Raw genomic sequence first — 26,083 nt, 5'->3', positions numbered from 1 at the left:
GGGCAGTTTTTCTTTCTCTGCTGAACTTTGTTTCTTTTCTAGGAAAAAAAAGTATTTTTAGCTCTCTTATGCTTCTCCATAAGAAGCTTACTACTATCTTTAAGACATTCTATCATGCTCAAAAACGTATAATTTTCTCATTCATAACTAATGTTTTCTGACACTGTCATCTTCCTTAAATTTTAGCCATAAAAAGAGTATATAATTATTGCAAATGGAGACATTGGAATATTGTGTATATCAGACAAGTATCTAACAACGTTCTTAGGTTTAGATTATCAGAATATTTCTTTTTATTTATTCCAGGTTTTCACTTTTACTCTAGTAGGACTAGAAATCAGACTCTTCTTTTTTTTTTTTACTATCTGATTGCAATTTATATGATTAAGAAGCAACTGGTCAAATAAGTGTGAGGATAGGTTTAGAAACGAATAAAGAAATTATCCTGATGCTAATGAAGAAATCTGTGATGATTCCTATTTGAAAGACCTTCAAAAAACCCCAACAGCCATATTTAATTTAATTTAAGTGGTCACTTGGTATCTGACAAGGGAAAAAAGGTAGATGCAAGTCAATTTCCCATTTTCTAACTAGAAAGGGCATATCACAGTCATGACCACGTTTTTGACCACTTGACACAGGATAGCCTGGTGCAAGGTGCCTAAACAGTATACAAATGCTGCCTAGGAACTATACACGGGTATAAAGACGTTTAAATCAGTACTTGAATGCAGTGACAAAGTGCTCCTACTTCAGCCTGAGGAAGCAGCGCCACCTGCTGCTCAAGCTCTAGTTCATGTCAGAATTCTTTAGTAGAAACCGATGTCTACAGACCTAAGCACAAAAAGTTGATTTGTAGTCTGTTATCTTTTAAGATCTATATCTGGGTCAATGTATTGAATTTTTTTTTTCTTGTGTGTGCACATTTTAGTCTATACATTCACATTGGGAACAATAATTAAATAAAAGAATGGGAGAGAGAATGGGAGAGAAAATATAAATATGAAAAAACTGGGAATATAGAGTATTTCTTCTTGGTGTCTTTTATTCTGAAACTAAATGATGTTCTACATTTGCCCTTTTTAAAAAATGTATCTTTATTGTTGAAAGTATTACAGATGACCCCCTCCCCCCAATAACCCCTTCCACTCTGCTCCCACCCCCTTCCCCCAAACTATTTTCTGTCCATGGGCTATGCATGTATTCATATAAGTTCATTGGCTAATCTCTTCCTGCCCCCCCTTTCTTCTAAAATATGTCAGCCAGTCCATTTGTTTGTCTTTTTATATGTAGTATTTACATAAGAATCAATAGATAACCAATGCTTGTTTAAATTGGACCGTTGTTCGTATTTCATTGCAGGCTGCCCAAAACTGAGTTCTTTATTACATGATTACAGATTTATTAGACCTCGTTGAGTTCCCCTTTCTCTATTGTTTTTATTCATAGCATAACACTTAATTGTACAATATTTTAAATAACTTCCAGTGTTCCAAATGTGTTGTTCATCATAGCATCACATAAACATTTAATAGTGTATTAAAAAGAGCATATATTTTTATTAAGTTGAGGTCGTTAATTACCCTTCCAATCATTTTGCTTTACTTCATTTAGTTTATTACACCACAACATAAAGTAAATAAGTGACAGCAGACATGGTACCATAGTGATTATGATTCTTTTTATCATTGCCTATAGCTCTCTTCCAAGGTCTAAACTGGTTATTGACCACTGACATTACTCATGATGAAACGTATACTTCTGTGTGGAGAAATTCATATCACTTCAGATACTGATTCATAATTAATTTTTCAGCATGCACTCATTTCTTTAAATTGTATCTGTCATACTGTTAATTTATTTATATTTTAATGGAATGTCACACAGTCTGGAATTTGTAACTTTTGACACTTGTCAGAGCTTTGGTTATCTAACACACTGAAGATCATATCTATATCATATGCCAAAGCCAAAACTTTGTAACTATCTAGACATGCCAAAAGTACCGAGGATTCCAACTTTGTATCTTGGTTTGGCGAAAAACCTACTGAAATTCCAAATACTGTCAAAAACTTGATTTTTCTTATGTTCGTCCATATCTTAAAAGACTTTTGTTATATTTTTTGTAACATTCGATTAACACTGATTGACTACCTGTTATATGTTAGACATTATACTAGGTTGTAGAGGTGTGGTGATTAAAACATAAATCCCTTGTCCTTGGTGAGCTCCCTTTCTTGCTGAGCAACAGTGCATAGATAGTTCTAGAGCAGGGACAGGAAGTTGCTATGGGCAAGAAAGGAAGTGAACTCAACCCAAATTTAAGTAAATGGGTTAAGTTACTTATGCTAGTTTGGGGGAAATCCTGGGAGAGAAATCTCGAGTTGAATCTGCAGATAAGATAAAGTGTTTGTTAGGGAGATAAGCAAAGGAAAGGCGAGGATTGGAGACAAGGTTTGCAGAGACCCTGAGATGAAAGAGAAGGGCAGGTTTTGGGAAACACGTTGTTTGGTTCACTGAGATTTAAGCTGCAAGTGACGAAGTTCTGAGAGATGAGACTAGACAAGTAGGCAGGGGTCCGATAATGGAGGATCTCTTCTGCATTCAGACTTTATTCTGAATGCTTTCATATTTTAAAGATATGTTAAGAAGGAAACCAGAGAGTGAGTGATGGGATGGGATTCAAAAGGCTTAGAAAGCTGCCTCTAGCAACACTGTTGAGGAAGGATTTGAGTGGGGTATGGCTGGAAGGAGAAACATTAGTTAGGGGGTGGAATAGAAAGTGATCCAAGAAGAGTGATAAGTGCTGACTGCAGAGGGGAAGGAGGTGACTGGTTGATGCGCTATTACAGTAAGTAGAACTAATTTAATGATCCAGTAAAGATGAAGGCTGTAGAAGTCCAGGAAAACTTGTGTTTCTAGCATGGGAAGAGTTTGGTGGCAACATCCACTAAGATAAAGGCAGGGCACAGGTTAGAGATGAGCAAAGAGGAGAGGGGTTCTAATGTAAATATGTTCAGTACACCCAAGTGGAGAGTTCCAGTGGGCGACTGGTTACAGACATCTGAAGTTCAGAGGCGGGATTTCAGTTGGAAATCTTCAAATCTAATGTTTGTGAATCCTTAATAATATGTATAACTTGATTGATAAAACAATAAATTGGTTCTATCCTGCAAGGCCTTCCGTCACCTATCCCACTGTTTTTACCCCCCTTTCTCCCCTCCCAGAGGACTGGTATGAACAGCTGTACCCCCTCATCCTGACCCTGAAGGACTGCATGGGGGAAGTGGTGAACCGAGCCAAGCAGTCCCTGACCTTCGTGCTCCTTCAAGAGCTGGCATACAGCCTGCCCCAGTGTCTGATGCTGACTCTGAGGAGGGACATCGTCTTCAGCCAAGCAGTAGGTGCCCCTTGTGTTTGTGAGCACAGCACAGTGCTGGGTTGTTCACTTCTATCCTTGGTGAGGACAGAGGTCGTCCATGGGCAGTTTTATTTTTAAAGGGATCATTTCCTGACAGTTTTGGTGCCCAGTTTTTCTTATTCATAATAAATATGAACCAAAAAGTACATGGAAACAGTTTATAAGACCTTAGTGTTTATTTCTGCAAAGAGGTGGTTAAGTCTCTGAAATGTAGACGTACAACTTTCGTGGAACAGAAAGTCTGTGAAGGATGGGTCGTCCATGCTGTCATCGTATCATGCCTTGGGATCTTCCACACAGGACACAGTGGAAGGAAAGGGACAACTTCCTAGCAGGTGGCCAGCTAGGACTGGCAAAGGGGCCTGTTTGTAACCTGCTATTTATACAGCTCCCTCATAAATACCAGGACAGGTCTCATAATGGTCCCCTCTTTTGTTTATAAAAATAAATTTGCCTGCAGGAAGGCTTGGATGGGAGGTTTGACAGGACCAACTTCTTTACCTATCTATACCCAACCGTATCCATGACACCGAGGCCCGCCTCCATCACAGTGGCTGTGCAGGGGGTGCGGGGTGGGGGAGCTTCCTTCTTCCCTTCTGCCTCCTCCCCATGATTGAGTTTATAGACAGCCACAGGGAGAGAGAGAGACAGCAGGCCTCTCTTTCTAAACATTCCAGACAAATGGAATATTTTGACCAAACTGTCCCTGTCCCCGACTATTTCATGGATGCTCCAGTGACATACGAGCTATACATTGGGCATTATGCTCTGACTGATACATATTTCTTCATTGAATCTTTTCAGTGACTCTGAAATGAGCACTCTTGTCTTTATTCTATTAGCACAAAAAATATTTTTAAAAATAATAACATTTGTACGTGATAAATAATATTTTATTGTTTTACTGCTGCAAAGAGTAGAGACAGGATTTGAAGATATGACTCAGAGCCCATGCTCTTTCCTCTTTCACAATGCTGCCTTCCCCTTGATCAAAGACTGCCAACTGTTTCAACATAGATATATAAAGAGTTTTGCTACATGTACTTGAAAAATTTTAATTAAATCTCTAATGCCTCAGAAGTCTTCAATGTTTTCAAATTAAAGTTTTCAGTCCCCCATCAATTTCTTCAATGTGTTTTGTTGTTGTTGTTGTTGTTTTGTTTTTTAGCTTGCTGGATTGGTTTGTGGTTTTATCATCAAATTACACACAAGTTTGCATGACCCCAGCTTCCTCCAGCAGCTTCACACGGTGGGATTGATAGTACAATATGAAGGACTGCTAAGCACATACAGTGAGTATGGATGGCTTTGGTACATGTGAAAGTCATACTCCTAGTCATAGGATATTTGGCCCTTGGGTCCTTCAGTTAAACATAAAAATGAGAAACAATACTTTATTGCATTAAGCATGGCAGAAATGATGTAACTTTTTGTTTTTTGCATTCACCTTGTAACTGTACCCCCCTATTATGTTATGAAAAGAGAATTATAGATTATTTCATAGTGGAGACCTAAGCAGCCATCTGGCTTTTTTAATATAAAAGGCTCTTTGCCAACATAGTTTCAATAACTGGATTTTTAAAGCCCAACCCTCTAATGTCTAGAACTACAGTGTTCAATACATAGCCTGGTGTGCCTATTGAGCACTTGAAATGTATCTAGTCCAAGTCAGTATGTATGAGATGTGTATACCACATTATAAGACTAGTTTTATATTAATACTTAATTATTTTATATTGATATATAAATGGAATGCTATTTTAGATATATTGAGTTAAAGTAAAATACATTATTAAAATTAACTTCACCTTTATATTTTAGTCTTTTAAAAACTTGACTAGTTGGTTAGAGCATCATTCTGATACCTCAAGGTTGCCAGTTCGATCCCCAGCCAGGGCACATACAAGAATCAACCAATGAATGCATAAATAAATGAAACAACAAATCAGTGTTCCTCTCATCTCTCTTTCTCTCTCTCTTCTTTCTCTAAAATCAATCAATAAAAATTAATAAAAAAATATATGAACTACCAGAAAATTGAAAATTATGTATGTGGCTCACATTCTATTTTTACTTGGTGTTGAACCTTACTTGGTTATCTCCTTCTTAGGCTTTATTTGTTAGTGTATTAAGATATAAAACTATCACGAGCCTTGGTAGGATCTTCAGTTCATCTCTGTTATTTCTAGAAATCAAATATCAGTCCTGCCAATGGAAAGATATCTGCACGACACTTTTTTTCATACAACAGTCAAAATATTTCTCCTGCCTCCCAGCAAATGAGTACATTCTTCCTTCCCCTCAAAGAGCCCGCGAACTGCTGGAGTCCATTGGCATGGCTCTTATTTCACTGATAAAAACCTTCAATCTCCAAGGAAAATCGCTGAGAATGGATTCACTGCATTCAGAAACTCATTTACTAAAATGCTAGAACAAATTCCAGCAGTGAGGTGGACCACCCAGTGACATTTTTTTCAAACAGTATACTTGTAACCAGGCTCCTTTCCCTGTTCAGGTGATGAAATAGGAATGCTGGAGGACATGGCTGTTGGCATTTCAGATTTGAAGAAAGTCGCATTTAAAATAATTGAAGCCAAATCCAATGATGTCTTGCCCATTATAACAGGGAGACGGTAAGTGGTGCCCATTTCCTAAAAACCAGCTCTGCTAGATATTCATATTGACTTTTGACAAAGGAGCTAAGGAGAAGTAAGGTTTGCTTTGGATATTTTTGTTTTGTTCCCTTTTCTTTGTTGGTGAGAAATAAATGTAGGTGACATGACAGGGGAAGGCCTTGAAATACTCCTAGAAGTCTCCTGACTGTAAATTGTGCTGTAGTGAGGTGGGTATGGTATTGCTTCCCTGTGAAATATGAGGAATTCAAAATAACAGCTTGCATGAGGAGAACATTTTGTGCTTTATCTAGTGTAAAGCTCTGGATACTTCTACTTTTTACTTTTGCTGGAATCATTTGGTTAATAGCATCATAATTCTTGAGATGACTTCATATTAAATTCTGTTAAAAGCAGCAACATTTTAGAAAAGATGTATTTCTATGTCAGAGGCATATATCACCATTTTTCTTAATTATTTTTGACAATTCACTCTCAGACTGAGATTTCCGAGAATGGTTTTAAATAAATAGTTTTGAAGGTCAGCATATGGAAGGCAGAATATCAGAAATAAGAAAACGATGGTATGTAGTGTAGAGCTCTAACAGAAAAATTATATCCTATGGTAAATCATTTCGATCAGAAGTCCTCCAAGTTTTAACCATTTGAAAACATTCTCAGGCCACAATGAATAAATGTGAATGTACCCTAGAGAGCCCCGTTCATGCTAGAGAGAGATGAAGAAGAGACTAAGCTCAAACCAATCTTGTTTTTTTGACTATAGTAAAAGTATGATAATTATTTTAAATTTTGTGTGAAGGATGGCTTGAGATACATGGTTGAATGAAGGTGGCTGCTTCTTATACATAAAGAAAAAACACATTCTCATAAAACTATTTCATCTGCCAACTAATGCTTAATTTGCCATTTAAGTATAAGTACTGGCATAAGTATGTACATATAGAGCAAAGGAGCAGAACGTAGAGTCCAGAAATAAACTATTACCTTCAGGGTCAGCCAATTTCCACAAAGGTGCCGAAACAAATCAATTTTCAAAGAAATGGTGCTGTGATAATTGGTTTTCTTTTCCCAATACATGTATGACAATCCTGGCAGTCTATATAGTCCTGGAATCACATGAATTTTCCTGAATTCTGGGTAAAACTCTCTACATTTCTATATTCAATTCACACTGCATCAGATGTCAAGTTTCAAAATATACAAGTAGCTATTCTTGTTGACCATATTTTGTGAATCCTAATTTAAGTTTTCAACACTAAACACTAGGAGTAGTTTTTAATGGAAATTTCCAATTTCCAAAAAAAGTACCTGTGATATGCTAATGTTGCAAATGATAAGAACTCCCAAAGTTTAGCCTTAAATAATGAAGCTATTGCATTTTCATAAGGCAGTCACAAATAGGCAGGGTCATCAAGATAATAACAATCAGGCCATAGTGGTAAAAATGTTACAAATTATTTGGCATATTAGATTCACTATATTAAAAAATTTATCCTTAAATTACTTTGTTATTCTTGATACTGGTTGGGTTTTATAAATTTTTTGTTTTTGTTTTAATATATGTTTATTGATTTCAAAGAGAGGAAGGGAGAGGGTGAGAGAGAGAGAGAGAGAGAGAGAGAGAAACATCAATGATGAGAATCATTGATCAGCTGCCTCCTGCACCCCCCCCCCCACCCCCCGGGATGGAGCCTGCAACCCGGGCATGTGCCCTGACCGGGAATTGAACCCCGATCGCCTGGATCCTAGGTCGACGCTCAACTGCTGAGCCATGCCCGGCCGGGCTGGTTGGGTTTTATAAATAACTAAATCAAGAAAACAAAGATTGAGGTTCTTATGAACATGGCCCTGATATACAGAAATGAACCAAAAAATTCTTCGTTTCCTGAAGGAATTCAGAGTAATGGAAAGAAATCAAACATGTAAACAATCCTCTATGCCAAGCAACTTAGTAGTGAAGTGAATGAAATGATTATTGAATGAATTAATAACAGAAAATAAGCAGATAGCAACCAAAAACCTAAATCAGTGCTGTATTCCAACCGTTTTATTGTTTGTTTCCAAAGAACCTAAAACAGCATAAAAACGAGTACAGTAAGCAATGCTCCTTCTCTTTACCCTCCACTTTATTCAGCGAACATTACGTGGTGGAGGTGAAGCTTCCAGCGAGAATGTTCGAGTCTCTACCTTTACAGATTAAAGAAGGGCAGCTACTTCATGTGTATCCCGTACTTTTCAACGTCGGAATCAATGAACAGCAAACTCTTGCTGAGAGGTAAGATTAGTACTTAGGTTTTCTTTTTATTTACTTACTTACTTACTTATTTATTAATTTAATTTATTTATTTTTACTTTTTTTCAGTTACAGTTTACATTTGATATTATTTTGTATTAGTTTCAGGTATACAGCATAGTGGTTAGACAATCACATACTTTACAAAGGGTGCATCCGATATTTCCAGTATCCACCTGGCACCATACATAGTTACTACAGTATTATTGACTGTATTCCCTGTGCTGTACTTTAGACCCCATGACCACTTTGTAACTACCAATGTGTACTTCTCAATCCCTTCATCTTTTTCGCCCAGCTCCCCAACTCCCACCCCTCTGACAACTATCAGTCTGTTGTCTGTATCTATGAGTCTGTTTCTGTTTCGTGTGTTTATTTACTTTGCTCTTTAGATTCCACATATAAGTGAAATCATATGGCATCTGTCTTTCTCTGACTTATTTCGCTTAGCATATTGCCCTCTAAGTCCATCCATGCTGTCACAAATGATAAAATTTCATTCTTTTTTTGTGTCCAACTGATATTCCATCGTATGCCTGTACCACAGCTTTTTAATCCACTTGTCTATTGACGGGCACTGGACAGGTTTTCTTCTTTTTTTTTTTTTAAAATTTATCTTTATTGCTGAAGGTATTACAGGTGTCCCATTTTCCCCCCCAATTGACCACCTCCACCTCGTTCCCACTCCCTCCTCAGGCCTTCACCCCATTAGTGACTATGTCCATGGGTTATGCATATAATTTCTTTGGTTAATCTCTTCCCATCCTCTACCCTCCTTCCCTCTTTCCTCTGAAATATGATCATCTGTTGCATGTGTCAATGGCCCTGGATCTATTTAGTTCGTCAGATTCTTTGGTTCATTAGCTTCTCCTTCAAGAGGACCCTTCAACATTTCCTGTAGTTCTGGCCTGGTGGTGATGAACTCCTTTAGCTTTTCCTTGTCTGAGAAGTTCTTTATCTGACCTTTAGTTCTAAATGATAGCTTTGCTGGGTAGAGCAATCTTGGTTGTAGTTCCATGTTTTTCATCACTTTGAATATTTCTTGCCACTCCCTTCTGGCCTGCAAAGTTTCTGTAAAGAAATCAGCTGACAGTCATATGGGTGCTCCCTTGTAGGTAACTAATTGCTTTTCTCTTGCTGCTTTTAAGTCTCTCTTTGTCTTTAACCTTTGACATTTTAATTATGATGTGTCTTGCTGTGGGCCTCTTTGGGTTGCTCTTGTTTGGGACCCTCTGTGCTTCCTGGACTTGTAAGTCAATTTCTTTCCCCAGGTAGGGGAAGTTTTCTTTTTAATTATTTTTTCTTTTTAATTATTTTTTCAAATAAGTTTTCATTTCTTGCTCTCTTTCTTCCCCTTCTGGCACCCAAATAATACAAATGTTGGGCTTCTTGAAGTTGTCCCAGAGGCTCCTTATACTATCTTGTTTCTGGAGTCTTTTTTCATTTTGCTCTTCTGGTTGGGTGTTTTCTGTTTCCTCATGTTCCAAATTGCTGATTTGATTCTCAGCATCCTCTACTCTGCTGTTGATTCCCTGTAAATTATTCTTCATTTCAGTTTGTGTAGCCTTCATTTCAAATTGATACTTTATTATGTCATCGATTTTCTCAGTTGTTTTTGTAATACTCTTACTAATATGGTTGAGCATCCTTATAACCATTATTCTGAACTCTGTATCTGTTAGCTTGCTTGGATCTGTTTCATTTAGTTCCTCTTCTAGAGATTTCTTCTGTTCTTTCCTTTGTGACATGTTTCTTTCCCTCCACATTTTGGCTGTTTCCAGGTGTTTGTTTCTATGTATTAGGTAGAGCTGCTGTGTCTCCTGGAATTTGTAGAGTGGCTTTGTGTAGTAAGTGTCCTGTAGGGTCCAGTGGCTCAGCCTCCCCAATCACCTGAGCTGGGCCTTCTAGGTGCTCCCCTGTGTGGGCTGTGTGCACTGTCCTGTTGTAGTTGAGCCTTGGTTGTTGTTGGCGTCACTGGGAGGAATTGACCCCCCGGCCAATCGGCTGTGAGGACCAGCTACAACTACGGCCAGAGAGCTGCTGTGCTGGAGACACCCCTATGGAGCAGGATTTACTTCAGTGGAGCTTTGGTGTTCACCAAGTGTGCCCCTTGAATGTGTCACTCGTGGATGTGGTAGGGTTGTAATCCAGTGTGGTCGAGTCTGACCACCAGGTAGGTACACTGTCTCTGGGGCCTCCCAGGAGGTGCAAAGTCAGCCTGTGCCAGTGCCTTGCCCAGGGCCACCCAGCATGAGCTACACAGCAAACAGTAGGTGGCTGCTATTTGTGCTGGGCTTAGAGGTGTCCAGGAGAGGCCAAGCTATGAGCCAATGCAGCTGCTGCTAGTGCCAGGCCTAGGGCCACTTATCAAGCTGTATGAGACCCGCTGCTGCTTGTTTGAAAGATTTTAGAAAAGTCCTAAACATGAGGCTCGAGAGGCCACTTGCAGTGAAAAGCCCCTGGAAATGGCCTGGATGAGCCTGCAGGTGGGAGGGGCGGGGCCTCAGGGAATCACAGGGCGGGGCCAAAGGTGAGTCAGGTGCTGGCGATTCAAATATGGTGCCTCCCTGCCGGCTGTGTGTGGAGAGGACTCGTCAAAGGAGCAATGGCCTCTGCTGGCTCTTCTGCCTGGGAGAAAGCTTCCCCTCCAGCTCTCACCCCAATTTCAGGCAGGTTAGTTCCTCCCCAAGTGTCCCAGGTCCTTTTAAGCTGCTGCCCGGCGCTGGGCTTAGAGGGAACGCATCTGAGTGAGTCCATGTGCGGGCCCTTTAAGAGGATCTGCTGGGGCTCCCACAGCCTCCGTGACCCTCAGCGACAGTCCCCGCTGGTTTCACAGCCTGAAGCTGTGGGGACGTCTCTTCTTCGCCCTGGGACCCTGGGCTGGGGGCCTGCTGTGGGGCTGGGACCCCTTGATCCTCCAGGAAACCTCCACCGCTGAGATTCCCTCCTGGGTTTAAACCCGGGCACCAGGTGTGGACCCGAGGCCACATCTCCGGGATCCAGCCCCGATCCGCCCGCGTCTCCGCCCCTCCTCCCAGTCTTGGTGCTGCTTCAGTTCCCTGGTTGTGGGGCTTCTGTGCAGCCAGATCTCAGGAGGCTCTGAGTGATGGTGGTTCTGTATTTTAGTTGTGATTTTGATGTGGTTGCGGGAGGTGGCGGGTGCAGCTGTGACCTACGCCGCCTTCTTGTTTCTTTTGGCAGGTTTTCTTTTTAATTGTTACGTGTGTGCTGAGCAAGTCCACGTGTTCCTGCACATAGAACATAGTTAGACTTGTGGCTAACATTTTCCTTTCTGCCAGTACCAACTTATTTGATACATTAAAGAAAGATATTCTTATTCAAGGATTCCTGGCTCCCATCAAATTTAAATGTAGCAAAATACTAAGGAAAATATTGTTTTCAATACTAAACTATTCACAAGGACTTTCTTCATGTTTCTAAATACATATGTGTACATCAAATTTTAGAATTTTTTATGTTCATATGTACAACATTGTAAAACTTAGCTAATTGTATTAATACTTCCTAAACCTAAAACACAGTCTCTTTTTCCTATTGTTTTATTTATTCAAATAATTTTTATTAGGGGACGTTAAAACATTTTTTCATAATAACCTTCTCAAACAACAGATGATTGTATATGATCCCATGAGTTACTGTCAAAAATGCTTTCTTGAACAGAGAGAGGGATTACTTTTGCATCTTTCATGGTTCACATGTAGACATTATTGAAAATGTGGATAAGAGTTAAGATTCATAGGACACATTTTTAAGAGATTTTAGAGAAAGAAGTTACCATCTTGTTGTAAAGTCTGGATGGAGAAGTTCCCCCACAGGTAAAACTTTTGAAGAGCTTAATAAATAGTCCTTAGTATTTAAAATGTTTTCTTGTCTATAATTCACTCTCTGCAGGACTCCTTTCCCCATAGGAAGCAATTGAAAAGTGCCTAGCAGATTTTTTGCCACTATCTGATAGTACATGTTAGGCCTTTACCAATGTTATTTATGAAGCAAAAAATACCATTGTATTTTTAGTCCTCTTGAATTTCGGTGATGGTCAAGGTGCCTGTTTTTATCTATTATTTCCAATTATTTTCCCTTTTCTCCCTTTTATCCAAAAGATATTTCCTGGACAGCATAGGTGTTCATAATTCTCACTTGCCAGTTATGTACAAGCATAGGGGCTGATGTTTTAGACATGATATTTCTTTTGTTTATATTTGGTGATTATGAGAACATTTTGGTGTGACAAAGGGGCTTGATGGAATCAGAGCCAGTGGGGAATGGAATGTGTTTGAAATCACTATTGTGCATCGTTGCTTAAAAAAGGAGACTCGTGCCCTGGCCAGTGTGATTCAGTTGCTTGGGCATTGTCCCATGTACCAAGAGGTTGCTGGTTTGAGTCCTGGTCAGGTCACATGCCCAGGTTGGGGGCTCCCTCCTCAATAGGGGTCATGCAAGAGGCAGCCAACTGATGTTAAGCTCTGACATTGATGTTTCTCTCTCTTCTCCCTTCCTCTCTTTAAAAAAAAAAAAAAAAAAATCAGTAAACTATTCTTTAAAAAAAAAAAAGGGGACTCCATAGGCTTACTGCCATCTATTTAAAAAGGAAAAGTAAAATGTGTAAATGTGTTCCTTTTATGTGCTATTTTATATCCATAACTGTTTTCTTTTTTCTATTTTTAGGTTTGGAGATGTTTCTTTGCAAGAAAGTATTAATCAGGAAAATTTTGAACTTCTAAAAGAATATTACACGATATTTATGGAAAAGATGCCTCCTGATTGTAAGTCTGAGAGCTATAGAAAACAATAATAATTGCTTGATTATAAATCTTCAGATGAGGTCGGACATAGAGGTCAATTGAAGAAAGAGTATGGGCTGGCGATGTGAGAGCGCTTTTGAGATTATCTGAGCCAAAAAGGCTGATTGCCAAGATGACACGGCCCACACCTGCCTCGTTGCCCTGATTGCTCTCTTGAAGGGGTCCTGCTGCTCATGCTAGGACCTCAACGTCAGTGCCACTGGAAAATGCCGACAGTTAAAATGAGGAACTTATCATTAGAGTCCAATAGAAATTTTGTGTCATTATTAAGCATATAAAATACTTTAGTAAAGGTTTAAGTTTTTGATTTATAAGCTACATCAGATGTATCATGCATATGCAAGGAAAAAATCAGAATACAAGTTCTATAGGGAATATAGAGTGACATGAAGTAGGGAACCAATTTATCACATACACTTACTGCAATATTTATGTGAAAAAATGTTAAGATATCTAAGCCTGCAGAAATTTGTTTTACACTTTTGGATTATTTATTTACTTATTTAGGCCATTGTTTGGTTCTGTCGCTCTTTTTCCCCACAAAATTAAGCACATAATATTTGAGTAGTCCAAAATCAGAAAACCAATAATGTCTTTGGAGTTCATCCATAAGTAGTATAAATATGTTGAGATACTAAGTTTTAATAAAGTAAGAAATATTTTCATATTTTTAACCAACAGCTGTAATAAAAGTCTACCTGTCACCGAATTACTAGCAATCTGTTCACTGATCTCTATTCTGACACTTAGTTTGAACCATCTTAGGTAGCAGAGTGTTTGGATCTTTTCATAGCACAGTGAATCTTGCCTGAATATATTATAATGGCATATGTTTGTCCATGTGTACATGTATAGTTAGAAAATTTCTCTTGAAGTTTTATTTTATTTCACATAAAATATTTTTAATGCCAAAATGAAATTGAGTACAGGGAAATTCTTTGGCAGCCAGCATACTTATGAATTTCAAATTTGTTAATTACTTGAAAACTTAATAATATAAACAAAACTATTTTGCATTAGTAATTAATTTTTAAAAAGAGTTTATTTAAGCCAAGTATGGAGATTGCAAGAATGAACAAACCCTTTCCTGTAAATCTTTGCTGAATCTTTATCTGAATCGAGAAGTAAATATCTGAAATTGGCGTCAGAGTTGTTGATGACGGTGAGGTCTGTTTGCTCTGTCTGGGTACTGTGTGCTGTAGATTTCTCCCTCCACATCTTCTTTGAATAGTGATCTACCTCTCTGTGTGACAACAAGGCAGTTGTTCTCTCTGCCTTGACTCTAAGGCACATTAAATCATCAGGATCTACTTCCCCTCACACCCTACCTGGCCTCTTTGATCAACTGAGATAACACTAGTGGGGCAGGTATTAGTGCTTCTCTCTCTTGGTCTGATCTTCCCTTTGGGTTTCATGATCTCAGAAACCTTTCAGGGCCCCTTTCATGCCCACCTAGATCATTAAGACCACTAAATTTGGGGTTAACAAATAAAAAAATAAAATAAAGCACTTACATAAATCATTAGCACAAACTGTTCCGTGTTTTATAGCCACCATCACATTTGCTACATGATTTGGAGCAAATGTGATGGTGATTTGATTGGATAAAATGCTTCTTTCTCTACCCTTTAAGTGAGGAGTAAGGAAGTATCCATTTATCATCTCAGGTTTCTCTGTTCTCTCTAAGTAATAATACCCATCTCTTGCCCTTTTTCCAAACAAAGGAGAGGGATATTGTCACACAGGCCTGTTGAAATGCTTCCCCCTGTCGACTCCTATGTTAGAGCTACAAGGGAGAGCTTTCTGGCCTAGTGAGCTAAGAAGGTAGAACAGTCAGGGCCCTTTGTGAGATAAATATTGTAAACTATCTTTATAATACTTCATATCCCTGTCCCATATATAGTTGGTTTAGTGGCTCTGCAATATTAAAATGACTACCCCCACCCCATTTCATTATCTGCTACTCTTAGTGTTGCTACTATCCTACATCTAGTCCCCTTGTGATTAAAGGGTGGCTGGTGTGCACTATTCCCATGCTCAACCAAAGAGATAAAGAGCTTTTCTTCCTTTTTGCATTTTATAGGGTCCTGAGCTTCTCTCAGCTGGAACATCATAGGTCACCCGCATACCCCTGAAATAATTGCCAAAGTCAGAGTCAAATGCCAAGTGGCTTAGATTTAGATGCACATCCTTGAACTAGTCCTGATTTCAAGGGTGCTCAAACTGCACCAGTTGACTTCAGAGTAAGAACATGATTGATCCCATGTAGACTTTATGCCCTCTACACAGTGGGAAATGGGTGGAACAGGTGCTGGGATGACAGCTGTAACTTCCATTTCACCTTGGAAGACCTGACAACCTAAAGTCATTGACCAGGAGGAGATTAAACTATTGCCTTGGCCTCATTAGTGTTACAGCTCAGTCAGGTGAGAGTTCACAGTCCCATTCCTGTTCATTGGTCAGCACCCTGTCCAGATTCAGGTCAATGTCAGATTCAGAGCTCTTGTTGTTGAAGAAGCCCCATTTGACAAAACAAGGAGACAGGCGGTCCTCAAAAGTGCCTCTGGACTTGGCTGTTCTGTTCCATCGGGAAACTGAAGGAGTCAGTCCCTGGGTTTGTGAATGTTCTTGATCATGATCGCTGCATGCCCCTGCATCTGTAAGATAACATTCTCTACATCCTGAGAAAGTTGGCATCCTATCCGAGGCTTTGAACTCTTTTGTAAATGTCTTCCTTTGTTTTTCAGAGTTGACACAGGATTTAATAATGTGGCCTCTTCTGCCAAGACTTTTATTAATTGTTTTCCACTGCAAGTCGATGAAGCTTGACAGGGTTATTGTCCTTGTTTTGCAGTTGAGAAAATAGGGACAGAGGGTTAAGCAACTAGCCTAAGACCACACATCAAAGCAGGGACAGATTTGGCATGAGAAATCATTTTCCTGGAATTTTGGCTCAATACTGTCTTTAAAAACAGTTATGAAAGTTTCAATCAAACAAACAAAAAACAGATTATGAAATAACAAACACTCGAGAACTCATCCCTCAGCCTCACAGATTTTGTAAGAAAGAAATATTTTCAGTTGAAGGGGAAGCCCTATCTGGTTTCCGTCTCTAACCTTCCCCCCTAAGAAAATCAATACCCTGAATTTGGTGTTTTGCATCCTCATAGACATTTTTACTCCAAATGTATGGAACCATAGAAAATATGGTACAGTTTTGCACATTTACCTTTATATTATTGCTGTTATCATATATGAATCCTCCTATAATTTGCAATTTTTACTCAACATTTTTTGTATATATCTATGATGATACATACAGCATTTATTTATCTTACCTACTATATATTACATTGCAACACTGCATTACAGTTTTCTCTCTATGAAATTTAAAAAATTTTTGTTTGATATTAAACAATAAAGAATGAACATTCTTGTAGCTTTCACCATTTTATTACATCCTTTAACCCCATTTGAATAGAGAATATTCCTATGGAGATAGGCATAGAGATTCATCACTCTGTCTAAATTTAGTGTTAGAGGAATGCAGGAATGCACAGCAAAAACAAGACTTATTGGCTACATTTACATTTGAGGAGACTGATTTTTAGTCTAAAACCAATTCATGTTCCCTGTATGCCATGATTTTCAGTGGACATATCAGGATCTATCATTATATCTTGAAATCTCACCTATTAATCTACAAACTAGACATTACTTATGAAACTTCTTTCAGGAACCAGATCTGAATTTCTGCGGCCTGCAAGACTTTTGTCAGGTTGAAGAAAAAAAAATTGGCACAAGCAAAGTGTTGGATTGATAGGGATATGCTCTGAATAAGGCAAGTTTTATTATGACAGAAATAGAAATAGTGATCCAAACACTGTAAGCACATCAAAGTGACTTCCTTCTAAAAAGCATGCCATCAAGAGAAGGGGTGAAATTACTAAGGAATGTCATGTCTGTCTATGCTAGAGCAGTATCTTTACGGGCAAAGGATGGCCATTTGATTTCTACTCAGGAACTGTATAGTTGGTTTAAAATGGCTGATTAAAAAATCTCCATGTCAATAATGAAACGAAATTATGTTGAAAAATCATTATGCTTTATTCTGGAGTCTCAAAATTCTGAGGAAGCTGGTGCACTGTGTTAATACTGGAATTGCTTTTAGTACCCACAGCTAATTGTGAAGACATCAGCACAGATTTGGGATAAATTACTGGCACAGGAGTTGGGAGACTGTGTTTTCGATATTTGACTCTGCCTCTGACTATGAACTTTGTGAAAAAGTCACCTAAGCATCTTGGACATGAGGTTCCCCTAAATCAGTGCTTTGCACAATTTTTACATTTACCCTATATATATATTCTCTTGATTCAGACTAGCTATTCAGTAGTAAAAAATGGAAGGTTATATCTTATATCTCATCTATGCAATGCTTTGATTGAAGCAATCATCATCATGAAGAATGTTATTCTTGCTGGTATAATAGTATTATATGACCAGTTGACATTACCACAATGACACAGGATAAGGGGTGGGGGAAACTGATTCATATTTCTAAGTAGAGAATAAAACTAGGGGATTAATAAGTATGATTATCTTCACATAGTCTGCTCCAAATAATATTTGTTGTTATAGATTGCATTTGCAAATATATTGAGAAAAATTTCATGAGCAGCTTATACTATTTCCTTTTTTCCCCCAGACATTTCAAATTTTCAAGAACAAAATGATTTAAAAGGATTACTAGAAAATCTCCATCAAAATATTCAAGCCAAAAAGAGGAAGAACGTAGAAATCATGTGGCTGGCTGCAACGGTAAGCACTGTCCTGTCACATCTTACTGTCACCATGAGGACCAGCAAGCATTACTGGGTGTCTGCTAGGTAGGGGCCAGCTTTTGCACTCTGAGTTGCCAGATGCCATCCTCCATCTAGGAGAGTAAGCATTTTCAGTGTCACTGGTAGTGCTATCAATAGACTAGAACACAAATTGGAAGAAGATGAACTCAATGAGAAAGAATCCTTCTCATTGGCTTTTTTCATAAATCCTGGATGTGTTAGACACTTTGAAGTTAAAGGAAGTGTCTTTAATTTTCTTGATGTTGCATGTTTCAGTGTCAATAGCTCATATCATGCTCTAGAGACTCATAATTTCAACAGAATGTAGTTATCAGATCTCTGACTTACATCCTCAGTAAGGCTCCTGGACATATTGTTCAATTAATGAGCTTGTAAATGTGTTTGTTAATTTAGATATTGGCATAGAATGTATTACTGGTGGATTGCTCTCTGGGTAATGAGCTATATATGGTATGGTTCTTTCTCATTTAATGGCACCCTCAGGATAGAAGATCTTCCTGCTTTCCCACCCCAGGTTTCTACAAGAGTGAGCAAGAGAATCTTGCCTGTGGTTTGCAAGCTCCTATGTGGCAACCTTTCAAGCATAACTCCTATGAACTTACAAATTTTGCTAAACATTCAGACCCTCAGGACTGGATCTTTTCATTAGGAAAGGCACACCTTGGAGATCTCTATGATGAATTCCATGTTTGTAGTTATTCTCAGCATTTCTCATGTAATTTGGAGTTAGGTTAACCCATCTTCTAGCATACTCTATCCATTCTCTATTAATAGCATTTAAAGCAGAGCCTTTCCCCCTGCTGCCAGGGCTTCAGTTATAATCCAATATTATTTCCTCTCTTCTGTGGAAAAGGAATGGATAATTTACCATGAGTCAAGATATAAAATAATTTACCAAGAGCAAGGCAGAGGAAAGCTGCTTTAGTTTCCCTTCCTGTCCTCTTGGAGCCACAGGGAAGGACATCAAAGGTAACAATATGAAGCATGGCTTTCAGGCAGCTCATTTACACTGGTTCCATTTAGCACCATAGTGCATTACATAAAGATTGTTTTTAATAGTTCTTCCCCCAGTGTGGCTGCTCTTTATATCCTCAAACACTACTATGGTTGTTAATTCTCACAAAAAATTCACAAAGGGAGGTTGTAAGTTATTTTTGCTATTTCCCTAATAATGTTATAACATGAAGGAAGTTTGATTGCTTACCAAGGCCATCTGACAACTTGGATGCAGATCTATGTTGATGTATATGTATCATGCAGTTATGTAAATAGGAAAATAAAGGATGAACACATGCAAACACAAATGTACATTTTTTCTTAGTATGTGTACTTTCTCATTTGAATATATAAAAGGTTTTCCCATAAATTCCATTCATTTCTGAAATGTATATACTGACCAAATATGTTTTACTCACAACTTCCAGTTGCGTGAAAGTACCTGCCTCTATGAATACACAGCACTCATAATGTGGAAATTTGGAACATTGACTTCATTATTAATAGCATATCTGTAGGCTGATACCTCAGTTTCAATATCCTGTAAACCAAGGACCATGATAATACTCTTAAAATGAAGAAATACAGAAATCCCTTTTGACATTTTCCAAAAAGCTTTTACTTCTGCCTCTAGTTCCTTTTCCCCCTCTTCTTTAAATCTATTAATGAAAATACTGCTTTTGATAAATTTTTACAATCTAATTGAAAAATATAAAGCTGCATTAAAAGAAATAAAACTGAGAATCTGAAGACCAAATGCCAACCAGATGTGTTAAATTAAGCTCATATAGTTAAAAAAGTTGTAAAAACCTAGAAATCAAGACCCAACTTGTCTACTCTGATGGCATTGCCCCTGCCTCTTCTCGATTTTAAATTTAAAACACTAAGTATCCTTAGTAGAATATTACATATAATAGTGACAATATCGTTTTTAAATATTCATTCTTTTAAAAAAGCATAGCTCATAAGTAGACATTGAGGTTTATGTTTTATTACCATGAATATAGTCCAACCTTTGTTATTTTACATTAAAATTTTTGAAATACTGTTTATTTGAAAGGATGTGAGTTCTCTGGATGGATAAAGTTTATATGGTGAAATCATGCTCTCATATTTCTCTAGTGACTTCTATTGGAAATAATGAGAAAATACCAAAGGTTCTAATAAGGTCTGGGAAATGCTAGGTTAACTATAAAAATCACCACTAAGACACAATATAAATTCTTGACAAACTGTATTATTATATACTCTCCTCAAAACTTACAACTATTAAGGCCTCCTTGATGGCAGAGAATTAAAGCAGGCTTGTATTATATCACATTAGGTTTATTTTAAGTGCATGTTGGTTAGCATTGTTGATGCTCAAGTTGATTGTTGGTATCTCATATCAGGGCTCTACCATGGGAAGGGAAGAGAAAGGAATGGAATGAGTCACCTTTTAACTGTAAGATGATAACAGAAGAGATTATTGCTTCTCCTGATTTACATCAGAATAACAAAAAAAGAATTACAAAGAAAAACAGAATTGGATGGAAGTTAAAGACTTGGTTCTTAGAGTTAGGTAGACTTACATTAGCCTCATGGTTCTACTTTTTTGTACACAAGTTACTTAACTCATCCAAACCTTAATGTCCTTACCTGTAAAATGAAAATAATTATACCTTCCTCCAGGGTTCATGTGCAGTTAATTAAATTTCAAGTATATATGATATTTATTAGTTTGGTACCTGGTACACAGTAGCTGTGCGATTAGCAGTGGCCATTTGGGGAGGGGGGGTCCTTATTTTTATTAGTCATATTGATGAGTGGTTAGTGCTTCCCTCGTCTGCTGCACTGGTACCATTTGGATCTTTGAAATTTCATGACATAAAACCAAGACTAGCAAAGGTTGCTTAAAAGTAAAGTAAGATATTAGTTATTTAAGATTCAAATCAAGTGTCTGATCCCCTTCACAATTAAGGTGTTGTTCCTAAGCTGTGATCATCACACTTATCCACTGCAGCTCGGGCCCCTTTCCAGGGAGCATTGCTGCCTCGGCTGGACATTGACCATCCCATGTGACTTCAACAGTCCCACGCCTCACTCCACACAAAGAACTACATAAAATCTGTTCTACTAACTTGTGAAATGAACAGGTGTTTTTACATTCAATAGGACAGACTGAACCAACAGATTATCACAGATTAACATAAATTTAGTGTGTTTAAACAAGAAGAGTTTAGGAGTCCCACCCTGTAGAGTAACCAACCGATGAACAATAAATGGTTTATACATCTGTGTTACAGATTTGTCGAAAACTAAACGGTATTCGTTTCACCTGTTGTAAAAGTGCCAAAGACAGGACGTCGATGTCAGTGACGCTTGAACAATGCTCCATCTTGAGAGACGAGCACCAGTTGCACAAGGACTTCTTCATCCGCGCGCTGGACTGTATGAGAAGGTATTCACCTGTCTTTAACTTTCTTTCTCTTACAGTCATTTTAAGTTTTTTGGTGTTGTTTTGTTTGTTTGTTTGTTTTCCAAATGCATATTTTACTGGAGTACTAACCACTTAATAACTTCACTGCATTTCCATGGTTTATAGCTCATGACATGAGCTCACTCCCCCTACTCATTTTAGGCAATACAAGAGAATGTGGCTGGATTTTGATAATATGCATGGAGGCTCTACTTCACTAGCTCATTTAGACCTAAGTTAACAGGCTCTACTGTTTTCCTATATAACACTTGAAGAACACAGTTTCTTTATATATAAGTAGTTATAGATATACACAAATTAAAACTAAGTCATTATCCAAAGAAAATATTGCAACTAGCAGGTGATCCTCTTATGGGTTGCAGGGTCTCCAGGTTGATAACCTCCTTTCTAAAATTATTTTGACATCACTCATTATAAAGATGGGATGACACTGATTCTTTAAAATAGAGAATTCACATTGTTACTCTGCTGACATTTAAGATGCAGTGCCTGAAGTCATATGTATCTTGATTCGTTTCCACAGTAATTAAATCTAAAGTCAAAGCCATAACGGGAAGGAAAAAGTGACCCATTCACAATGTCTGTCAGCAAGGACACACATTAACTAAAAAGTTAAACGAAATAGCCTCTTTGCTACGGAGACTGATTCAGAAGCACACCAGGAAGCCTGGGGCAGGCTCCTTGTTCCTGGGAAAGAATGTCATGTGATGCTCTCGATAGGGTTGCTTCTGATCTACCATGTCATTCATTAGCTTCCACTTTTCTTTGAACTGCTGTGGTCTTTCAATGGAGACTTTGCCGCTTTCTGTGCCTGTATGTTTTCCCCACTAATGAGAGGTTTCTGAAGTCCTCTGTTTTACCCATTTCATGTCTCTTGGCATGTCCATTATTCAGTGGAATTCTATCATAATTTTTTGATAGATGCATGAGGATGTATGTCTTAGAGGCCTGACATGAACATCTGAGCCATATAAAACATGTTTGGTTGATATAAAATCTTCTTTCAAAAATAATCTCGCTTTTCAAAAGTAATGTATGAGGCCTAATGGGGGAAATTCAGAATCAGAGTATGAAATCTCCTAATGTGCATACAAAGAATAAGTGTTACCATAGATGAATAAAGGGGCTGGAGAGGAGAGCGGGAACATATGATATTACAGACTAGAGATACCAGAGGACTAAAATGATTCAACCAACATAAATCAGCTGGAAGGTGAAAGTGTTATTTATTTAAGGTGGAGGTAATGGTTATTTTCAACAGTATTTTCCAGTGTGCAGGGTTTTGGGGAAGGGAGAGGATTTGCAGAACTGCTCTCTGCTATCTGGGGAGCCCTACAGTCCAGTGGCTTTAAAATGCACATCAGAATCACTGTTTTAAAGGAGTTTAATTTTTATGTTTTTGGATGTATTGAAGTTTTTTTTAATTTTATTTAACATCCATTGCTATTTATTTTACTCTGAATTCTTTGAAAGTGCACCCAGGTTATAATATCACTGCTTTCCTACTTTTATTTTTTTCCCTATCTATATTGTGTTTGTCTCTGTAAGAGTTTCAAATTATTTATATAGATGAGCAAAATGTTGTTGATAAAAATAAATAAATAAAGCTTCATCTATCTGCTATTCAGAAACCCCCACACCAGAATAAGCTCCACGAGAATATGTATTTCTGTTTTCCTTTGTTCACTGCAATATCACCATACCTAGAACAATGCCTGGTGATAGTAGGTTCTCAATAAATATTCTATGAACGAGTGAATGAATGAATGAATGAAGTTCATGTTTTATATATTAGGAAGTTTTGTACATGCATAGGCATTTGGAATTAAATACATCAAATTATCACTCAGTTGTGACATATTTATAAGCAAAAGTTCCATGAGGTGAAAGTGGGAGCTTTGGAGAAGTTATGATACAAAATCAAAACAAACAGGCTACTAACAGCGTATCTTACACCACAGTGTGTATCCCCCGTTTGTGCAGTGTTCAACAATTTCATTCTCTATTTTCCTACACATCCAGTATTTACTTGCAGCTGCACACTCCCAACATGAGTCTCTAGCTGCAATCTGACTGATATGGAAAAAGAAGACCGTCTTCAGATTAGTAAGGTAGCAAGGTACCTGGGTAGATCTTACTCTGTAAGGAACTCTTAGTAGTTGCCTATATTGCAAGACCAAAGCAGTGATTCACAACCCTCAGTGCCCATTTGAAACTCTGGGGGCTGGAGGTGACTGGCAGGAGTCCCGCCATCGACAGGCCAATGGGATGGAGCCAGGGGGGAAACCACTTGACTAAAGGCAGCCTCACCTAAACCAGGCACCCTTCAGCGATTGATTTCAGTGGCTTTGTGGTAAGTCCATGAGCCTGGTCTACATACCCTTTCTTTGAGTTTTGAGGTGTATGTGTATTGTTAATTCCCCCTTGATCATCTACAGCAGAAATTTACAACATGGTGGCTGCATAATCAGCAGATTATTTTTTTTTTAAAGAAAGGGAGAAGTCAGTGTCAGCACTTGGTTTTCAGTTACAAACTCTCCACTGAATGCCATCTTGTCCCAGTGCATTTGAAGAAAGCATTTTTGTATGGATTTTAAAATTCTATTTGATTAATTAGTGATTAGAATTGGAATTAAAATACAGAATTTGACTGGAGTATAAAATGTAATGTTTTATCAAAAATGATTGTGTTAGGAAATTTCATTACCACTAAAAAGTAAACTAAAATGAACAGGCCGGTCCCTGCTATTTCCCTTATAGGAAGTCTGGCGTTATGTGTTTATATAGTGTAACAGCATCACTTAGTTGGCTGTCTGTAACTTATTTTCCTTATGCTACATTACCCTGCAATCTGTCATTTCATAATGGCTAAGTAAAATTAAGATAGCTGATATGTCGTTAGTAAAATTAATCAGGGTATGTTTCAGCCTGCAATCTATTTATCAACCTTAAGATACAGGGCTTTAATCATTCTATTTTAGTAAATACTTAATTCATAAGACAAAAACTAAAAGGCCCATCAGCCCTAGTGAGTTTTATTATCTTGTCGATATGTCATGTTCTCAACATGTTGCACCTGAAATTTTTATGTTGGGGGAGCATAGTTTATCAAATGTTCTGCTTTATAAATAAGTGACCCTTCATTAGTTGACATCAGTAAAAGTTTTATGTTTTTATTTCTCAGGACTTGCTCCTTGGTTGGTATCACTTTTTTTTCCCTCAGTACTCACCCAAGGACATTTTTTTCCATTGACTTTTCTTTTTTTAGATAGAGTAAAGAAAGGTAGGCGAGAGAGAGAGAAAAGAAATACCGACGTGAGAGAGACTCATGGATTGGTTGCCTCCTGCAACTGACGTATGTGCCCTAGACCAGGAAGGACCTGAACCCGTGACCCTTCAGTCTGTGAGCGGATGCTCTAACCACTGAGCCAAACCAAATAGGGCTGTTGGTATCACTTTTGACTCATGTAGTTCATTTGTGTTGAAATAGAAAGATGTCTTCTTTCTTTAGTCTTGTTTCCACTTTGTCTTATATTTCTTTGCTTTTGTTTGATTGTACTAGTCAGAGGAGAACTGCTATTTTTTCATATTACCCCCTATTTCAAATATTAAAGCGAATAATAAGCATCATAGACATAGGTAATTGAAGCTTTCCGTTATTTCTTGACTACTTGAAAGGGGTGTGTTTGCGTAGGAAATCATCAGCGGGAACAGTTTTTCCATTATCACTAAGTGTTATCTCTTCCCTTGAGAATTTCAGTGGCGCTTTTACTGCACTGCTTTAGTTCATATCTGTGACAAATAACAGTAATAAGTCCAAATGGAGTCACCGTCGTCTTAGCTTTGCTAATAATTACATGAAAACCGGCCCCATTTAGGATGTTTTTGCTTCGGCTGACGCTAAGGTAAAAGATACTGTGAAGAACACACTGCTTTAGAAATCACATTGGAGCAAGTAACTGTTAACAAGAGATCCACAGATGAACCACGAACGGAGAACCGATCTTACCAGAGTGATTAAAATAACCTGCAACAGACTTTCAACTTCCTGAACAAAATGTGTGTGCTAGGTTTAGGAGCAGCTACCGACTTTATACACACCATTCCAAATAAGTCATTTCTTTCAATTCTTGACATTATTAACTGGGGACCTAGACATATAAATGTACAGAATATATGTTTCTTAATCAATTCATGAAATCAAATAAAAATAAAAATAAAGCTAGTTAAAATAAACAGATTTCACTTCTGTCACAAACACAGGTTTTTAACATCAGAAAGGCCTGAGGTTAAAAATCCATATTGTAACACTTATTATCTGTGTAGCTTTGGATGAGTTCATTCATCTCCTGGCCTCAGTGTCCTAATCTGTAAACTAGGGATAACAATACCTTTCTGTCCTGTAGGTGCTGTCAAATGAGGTCACTTATTTAAAGTCTCTGTGCCCAGCCCGGCCGGGCATGGCTCAGTGGTTAAGCATCGACCTAGGATCCAGGTGATCAGGGTTCGATTCCCGGTCAGGGCACATGCCCGGGTTGCGGGCTTAATCAATGACTCTCTCATCATTGATGTT

At 38.0% G+C, this 26,083-nt stretch overlaps 1 protein-coding gene across 4 annotated transcripts in view; it reads left to right on the top strand.

The window, feature by feature from the left end:
* INPP4B (inositol polyphosphate-4-phosphatase type II B) overlaps window positions 1-26,083 on the top strand; it is a 528,611-nt gene that overhangs the window by 466,483 nt on the left and 36,045 nt on the right. For all 4 annotated transcript variants that reach the window (XM_081135695.1, XM_081135696.1, XM_081135693.1 and 1 more), the window contains 7 exons: window positions 3,228-3,400; window positions 4,590-4,713; window positions 5,937-6,054; window positions 8,189-8,329; window positions 13,034-13,131; window positions 17,879-17,991; window positions 21,317-21,471. In XM_081135695.1, the coding sequence (XP_080991821.1) occupies window positions 3,228-3,400; window positions 4,590-4,713; window positions 5,937-6,054; window positions 8,189-8,329; window positions 13,034-13,131; window positions 17,879-17,991; window positions 21,317-21,471 (922 nt within the window). The remainder of the gene's footprint in view (window positions 1-3,227; window positions 3,401-4,589; window positions 4,714-5,936; window positions 6,055-8,188; window positions 8,330-13,033; window positions 13,132-17,878; window positions 17,992-21,316; window positions 21,472-26,083) is intronic.

Source organism: Miniopterus schreibersii (assembly GCF_964146895.1).
Source record: "Miniopterus schreibersii genome assembly, chromosome: 4".
Classification (NCBI taxonomy): domain Eukaryota; kingdom Metazoa; phylum Chordata; class Mammalia; order Chiroptera; family Miniopteridae; genus Miniopterus; species Miniopterus schreibersii.
This window is presented reverse-complemented; position numbering and strand designations above follow the sequence as displayed.